This window comes from Aptenodytes patagonicus, unplaced genomic scaffold (assembly GCF_965638725.1).
Source record: "Aptenodytes patagonicus unplaced genomic scaffold, bAptPat1.pri.cur scaffold_399, whole genome shotgun sequence".
Lineage (NCBI taxonomy): Eukaryota > Metazoa > Chordata > Aves > Sphenisciformes > Spheniscidae > Aptenodytes > Aptenodytes patagonicus.
In genome coordinates this window covers 35,001-41,346 of record NW_027472306.1, presented here as the reverse complement: position 1 = coordinate 41,346, position 6,346 = coordinate 35,001, and the positions used below count along the sequence as shown (strand labels likewise).

The window sequence follows — 6,346 nt, the reverse complement described above, 5'->3', positions numbered from 1 at the left end:
ACGCTAACGCACGCTAACTGCACGCCAGCGCGTGTTCCCTCGTGCCGCGGTCTCCTGCCGTTCCCGCCCGCCGTCGTTCCCGCCCGCTGGTCCCTCCCCCCGTGACCTCGCCCCGTGACCTCACGTGATGACGTCAGGCCGCGGCCGTGCGCCACCCTCTCCTGCTGTTCCCTCGCCCCATTGCGTCACCCCGTTGCCTCCCGCCGCTGCCGGGTGGGATGGCCTCGCCTTCCCTCGTGCCGTTGTCTCACCCTGGTACATCACCCCCTGACCTCACGCCGTTCTTGCCCACTGTTCCCTCACCCCGTTACCTCACGCCGTTAACTCATGTGGTGATGTCACCCCATTACCTCATGTGATGATCTCACCCCATTACCTCACGCCATTAACTCATGTGGTGATGTCACACCATTACCTCATGTGATGATCTCACCCCATTACCTCACGCCATTAACTCATGTGGTGATGTCACACCATTACCTCATGTGATCTCACCCCATTATCTCACGCCATTAACTTGTGTGGTGATGTCACACCATTACCTCATGTGATGATCTCACCCCATTACCTCACACCGTTAACTCATGTGGTGATGTCATCCCATTACCTAGTGTGATGATCTCACCCCATTACCTCACACTGTTAACTTGTGTGATGATGTCACACCATTATCTCATGTGACGTCACCCCATTACCTCACGCCGTTAACTCATGTGATGATGTCACACCATTACCTCATGTGATGATCTCACCCCATTACCTCACGCCGTTAACTCGTGTGATGATGTCACCCCATTATCTCGGGTGATGATCTCACCCCATTATCTCACGCCATTAAGTCATGTGATCTCACCCCATTATCTCACGCCATTAAGTCATGGTGATGATGTCACACCATTACTTCATGTGATGATCTCACCCCATTACCTCACACCGTTAACTTGTGTGATGATGTCGCACCATTACCTCACGTGATGATCTCACCCCATTACCTCACGCCGTTAACTCGTGTGATGATGCCACACCACTACCTCGTGTGATGAGGTCACGCCATTACCTCACGCCGTTCTCTCCCGCTGGCCTTTCACCCGGTTGCCTCCCGCCATTACCGCCTCGTGCGGTTGCCTGGCGGCGCCCCCGCCCCGCCCCGCCCCGCCCTCTCCCGCCGCTCCCCCGCGGCGGTACCTCGCGCCCCTCCCCCACCGGCTCGCCTCCCGCCGGGGGGGGGCGGGGCGGGGGGAGGTGACGTCACTGGCCACGGCCCCCCCCCCCCCCCGCCGGCAGGCGGAGGAGCTGCGGGGGCGGGCGCGGGAGCTGGAGGAGCGGGAGCGGCGGGAGAGCAAGAAGCTGGCGGACGAGGAGGCCCTGCGGCGCCTGCGCCACGCCGAGGAGCAGATCGAGCACCTCCAGCGCAAGCTGGCCGCCACCAAGCAGGTGGGCGGGGCCTCCCCGGGAGGGGCGGGGCCTCCCGGGAGGGGCGGGGCTTCACGAAGAGAGGGGCGGGGGCTGGGGGGGGGTGGGGTGGGGTGGCCGGAGGCGAGGCCTTAGGGGAGGGAGGTTACTGGGGAAGGGGCGTGCCTGCGGGTTGGGGTGTGGCCGGAGGGGAGGGGGGGGGTGGGGCCTGAGGGAAGGGGGTGGGGCCTTGGGGGAGCGGCAAGGCGGGAGGTTAGAGCGGAGGGGGCGGGGCCTATGGGCTGGGCAGGGCCTGTGGGGAGCAGGTCATAGGGGAGGGGTTGGGCATTGTGGGAAGGGGGTGTGGTCTTTAGGAGAGTGGGGGTGGCCTGGGGCATGGGGGGGTGTGGTCTTCCCAGAGGGAGCCAGTGAGGGCGGGCGGTGGGCGGGGCCTGGCGCCTTGGGGGCGGGGCCTCTCAGGGAGGAGTCAGTGGGAGAGGAGGGGCGGGGGGGCGGGCACCGCTGTATGGCGACATGGGTAGGCAGTATGATGTCATAAGTGTGTGTTATGACATCATGGGCGTCGTTTGTGATGTCATAAGGGCGCTTTCATTAGTTTGTAGGCGGCCGGGAGGGAAATGTCCTGATGGGGGGCGGGGGGCAGCAGCCTTTAGGGCTGCCGGGCAGCGCCTATGGCATCGCAGGCAGGCTCCATGACGTCATAGGCGCATCCTATGATATCACAGGTGCCGCAGGTTGCGATGCCGCGAGGGCGTTTTGGCTCTACGAGGTGTAGATGGCCGGGGGAAGTGTCTGTCACCGGGGGGGGGGGCAGTGCTTTGGCGGGTGGGGCTTGTGACATCACCGGCGCGCAGTATGACTTCAGGGGCGCGCTCGATGACATCACGAGCGGGGTTCGTGCCGTCGTAGTCGTATTCCAGGCCCCGCCGGGCAGGGAAAGGGCGGCCTGGATGAAGGGGGGGTGGGGGGGGGGGGGGGCGGCGGTAGGTTGGCGGTGGGTGACGACGTCGCGAGGGCTGGCGTGTGACCTCGCGAGGGCTGGCGTGTGATCTCACGGCGGCCATGTCACACCCCCGGGGGGGGGGGGGGGCGGCGTCGGGGGCAGGAGGAGGAGGCGCTGCTGTCGGAGATGACGTGACGGGCCAGGCCTTCGAGGACATGCAGGAGCAGAACCTGCGGCTGCTGCAGCAGCTGCGGGAGAAGGACGACGCCAACTTCAAGCTGATGTCGGAGAGGATCAAGGCCAACCAGATCCACAAGCTGCTGCGGGAGGAGAAGGACGAGTTGGCCGAGCAGGTCCTCGCCCTCAAGGCCAGGTGGGGACCCGGGTGTCTGGGGAGGTCCGGGGGGACCCGGCTCGCCGGGGGGCTGGGGAACGGAGGTGGCCGGGAGGAGGACGAGGTGGTGGGGAAGGGTCCTCGCCCTCAAGGCCCAAGTGGGGACCCGGGTGTCCAGGGAGGACCCAGGTCTTCGGGGAGGACCCGGGTCTCTGGGGAGGACCTGGGTGTCCGGGGAGGACCCAGGTCTTCGGGGAGGACCCAGGTCTTTGGGGAGGACCTGGGTGTCCGGGGAGGACCCAGGTCTCGGGAGGACCCAGGTCTTTGGGGAGGACCCAGGTGTCCTGGGAGGACCCAGGTCTCCGGGGAGGTCCCGGGGGACCCGGCTCGCCAGGGGGGGGCTGGGGAACGGAGGAGGGCGAGGTGGTGGGGGAGGTCCTCGCCCTCAAGGCCCAAGTGGGGACCCGGGTGTCCGAGGAGGACCCAGGTCTCCGGGGGGACCCGACTCACCGGGGGGGGGCTGGGGGAACAGAGGAGGGCGAGGTGGTGGGGGAGGTCCTCGCCCTCAAGGCCCAAGTGGGGACCCGGGTGTCCGGGGAGGTCCGGGGGGACCCGGCTCGCCGGGGGGGCTGGGGGAACGGAGGTGGCCGGGAGGAGGACGAGGTGGTGGGGGAGGTCCTCGCCCTCAAGGCCCAAGTGGGGACCCGGGTGTCTGGGGAGGACCCGGGTGTCGGGGGAGGACCCAGGTCTTTGGGGAGGACCCGGGTGTCCAGGGAGGACCCAGGTCTTTGGGGAGGACCTGGTGTCCGAGGAGGACCCAGGTCTCCGGGGGGACCCGACTCACCGGGGGGGGGGCTGGGGGAACGGAGGAGGGCGAGGTGGTGGGGGAGGTCCTCGCCCTCAAAGCCCAAGTGGGGACCCGGGGTCTGGCGGCGGGGGGGGACCCCGGCATCCAGACAAGGGGGGGGGGGGGGGGGGGGTGGGACACACACCCAGGGGTCCGTCCGGGCCCGTAGGGACCCCGGCGTGTGGAATGAGGGGACCCAGACGTCCGGGCCGGGGCGGGGTGGGGGGGTTGTTGTCCCCAGGTGACGCCCAGCTGCTGGTGGTGCAGAAGCTGGAGGAGAAGGAGCGGGGGCTGCAGAGCAGCCTGGCGGCGGTGGAGAAGGAGCTGGCCCTGCGCTCCCAGGCCCTGGAGCTCAACAAGAGGAAGGTGGACCGGGGGGGGGGACGGGGACGGGGACGGGACACGGGGGACCCCCAGGCGTCCCCGGGGGGGGGGGGAGGCGGAAAGAAGGGGTCTGGGGGTTTGGAGGGCACTTGGGTGGTTGGGGCGGGGGGGGGAGAAGGGGTCTGGGGGTTTGGAGGGGACTTGGGTGGTTGGGGGGGGCACCCAGGTGTCTGGGGGGGGGGGGGGGGGAAGAAGGGGTCTGGGGGTTTGGAGGGGACTTGGGTGGTTGGGGGGGGACCCAGGTGTCTGGGGGGGGGGGGAAGCAGGGGTCTGGGGGTTTGGAGGGGACTTGGGTGGTTGGGGCGGGGGGGAGAAGGGGTCTGGGGGTTTGGAGGGGACTTGGGTGGTTGGGGGGGGACCCAGGTGTCCGGGGGGGGGGGGGGAAGAAGGGGTCTGGGGGTTTGGAGGGGACTTGGGTGGTTGGGGGGGGCACCCAGGTGTCTGGGGGGGGGGGGGGGCCAGAAGGGGTTTGGGAGGGGACTTGGGTGGTCGGGGGGGGGCACCCAGGCATCTGGGGGGGACCCAGGCATCCCGGGGGGGGGTGTGGAAAGAAGGAGTCTGGGGTTTGGAGGGGACTTGGGTGGTTGGGGGGGGACCCAGGTGTCTGGGGGGGGGGGGGGGGAAGAAGGGGTCTGGGGGTTTGGAGGGACTTGGGTGGTTGGGGGGGGGGGGGACCCAGGTGTCCAGGGGGGGACACAGGTGTCGGGGGGGGACACAGGTGTCGGGGGGGGGGGGGGGGAGAAGGGGTCTGGGGGTTTGGAGGGGACTTGGGTGGGTTGGGGGGGGGGGACCCAGGTATCTAGGGGGGGGGGGAAGAAGGGGTCTGGGGGGACTTGGGTGGTCGGGGGGGCACCCAGGTGTCTGGGGGGGGGGGGGAAGAAGGGGTCTGGGGGTTGGAGGGGACTTGGGTGGTTGGGGGGGGGACCCAGGCGTCCGGGGCGGGGAGGAAACTCAGCCCGGGGGGACCCCGGTGTCGGGGTGGTGGGATTCAGGGTGGGGGACCCCAACGTCCGGGTGCGGTGGGACTCGGGGGGGGGGGGGGGGGGGGGGGGGACACGGGGGACGGGACCCGGACCCCGGCGTCGGGGCCGGGGGGGACCCAGGCGTCCGGGCGCGCAGGCGGTGGAGGCGGCGCAGCTGGCGGAGGACCTGCGGGCGCAGGGGGAGCACGTCCAGGCCCGGCTGCGGGAGCTGCAGGCCTGCGCCGCCGAGAACCGGGCCGCCAAGGACAAGGAGTCCCTCAGCCTCAAGAGGGCCCAGGTGGGGGCCCCTATGGCAGCCGTAGGGGAGGGAGCACCGGGGGGGGGCGGGGGGGGGGGGGGCACGGCTGGGGGGGTCTATATGGGGCAGCTCTTGGGGCTGCGTGGGGGGCTGCGTGGGTTCTGGGGGGCCCTGTGGGGCTGTTCGGGGACCCTGGAGCCGCCTATAGGCGCCCTATGGGGCTCTATAGGGGACCTGGGAGGGAAATACGGGGGCTATGGGATGGCTGGGGGGGTCCTTATGGGGGCTCTACGGGGGCTCTGGGCCTGTGTGGGCGCTACGGTGCCCTATGGGGCTGTTCGGGGATCCCTGGAGCAGCCTATAGGCGCCCTATGGGCTCTATAGGGGACCTGGGGGGGAAATACGGGGGGTATGGGATGGCTGGGGGGTCCTTGTGGGGCCCTATGGGGTGGTTCAAGGATTCGGGGGGGACTCTGTAGGAGCCTTACGGCACCCTATAGGTTCCATAGAGGGCCTGGGTGGGGAATATGGGGGCTGTAGGGTGGCTGGGGGGGTCCTTACGGGGCGTGGGGGCGCTGTGTGGGCGCTACGGTGCCCTGTGGGGCTGTTCGGGGACCCTGGAGCAGCCTATAGGCGCCCTATGGGCTCTATAGGGACCTGGGGGGGAAATACGGGGGCTATGGGATGGCTGGGGGAGTCCTTATGGGGCTCTACGGGGGCTCTGTGGGGCGCTGTGTGGGCGCTACGGTGCCCTGTGGGGCTGTTCGGGGACCCTGGAGCAGCCTATAGGCGCCCTATGGGCTCTATAGGGGACCTGGGGGGGAAATACGGGGGCTATGGGATGGCTGGGGGGGTCCTTATGGGGCTCTACGGGGGCTCTGTGGGGCGCTGTGTGGGCGCTACGGTGCCCTATGGGGCTGTTCAGGGACCCTGGAGCAGCCTATAGGCGCCCTATGGGCTCTATAGGGGACCTGGGGGGAAATACGGGGGGTATGGGATGGCTGGGGGGTCCTTGTGGGGCCCTATGGGGTGGTTCAAGGATTCGGGGGGGGGACTCTGTAGGAGCCTTACGGCACCCTATAGGTTCCATAGAGGGCCTGGGCAGGGAATATGGGGGCTGTAGGGTGGCTGGGGGGGTCCTTACGGGGCTCTGTGGGGCGCTGTGTGGGCGCTACGGTGCCCTATGGGGCTGTTCGGGAACCCT

General features: G+C 68.7%; 1 protein-coding gene across 1 annotated transcript in view; it reads left to right on the top strand.

Annotated features, from left to right (window-relative positions):
- Nucleotides 1-1,284: 1,284 nt before the first annotated feature.
- Nucleotides 1,285-6,346, top strand: part of LOC143173890 (E3 ubiquitin-protein ligase BRE1B-like) — a gene marked incomplete at its 5' end in the record, with an annotated part of 9,305 nt that continues 4,243 nt past the window's right edge. The window contains 5 exon segments of the mRNA XM_076364010.1: nt 1,285-1,434; nt 2,519-2,540; nt 2,543-2,743; nt 3,779-3,903; nt 5,041-5,181. Of these exon segments, the coding sequence (XP_076220125.1) occupies nt 1,285-1,434; nt 2,519-2,540; nt 2,543-2,743; nt 3,779-3,903; nt 5,041-5,181 (639 nt within the window).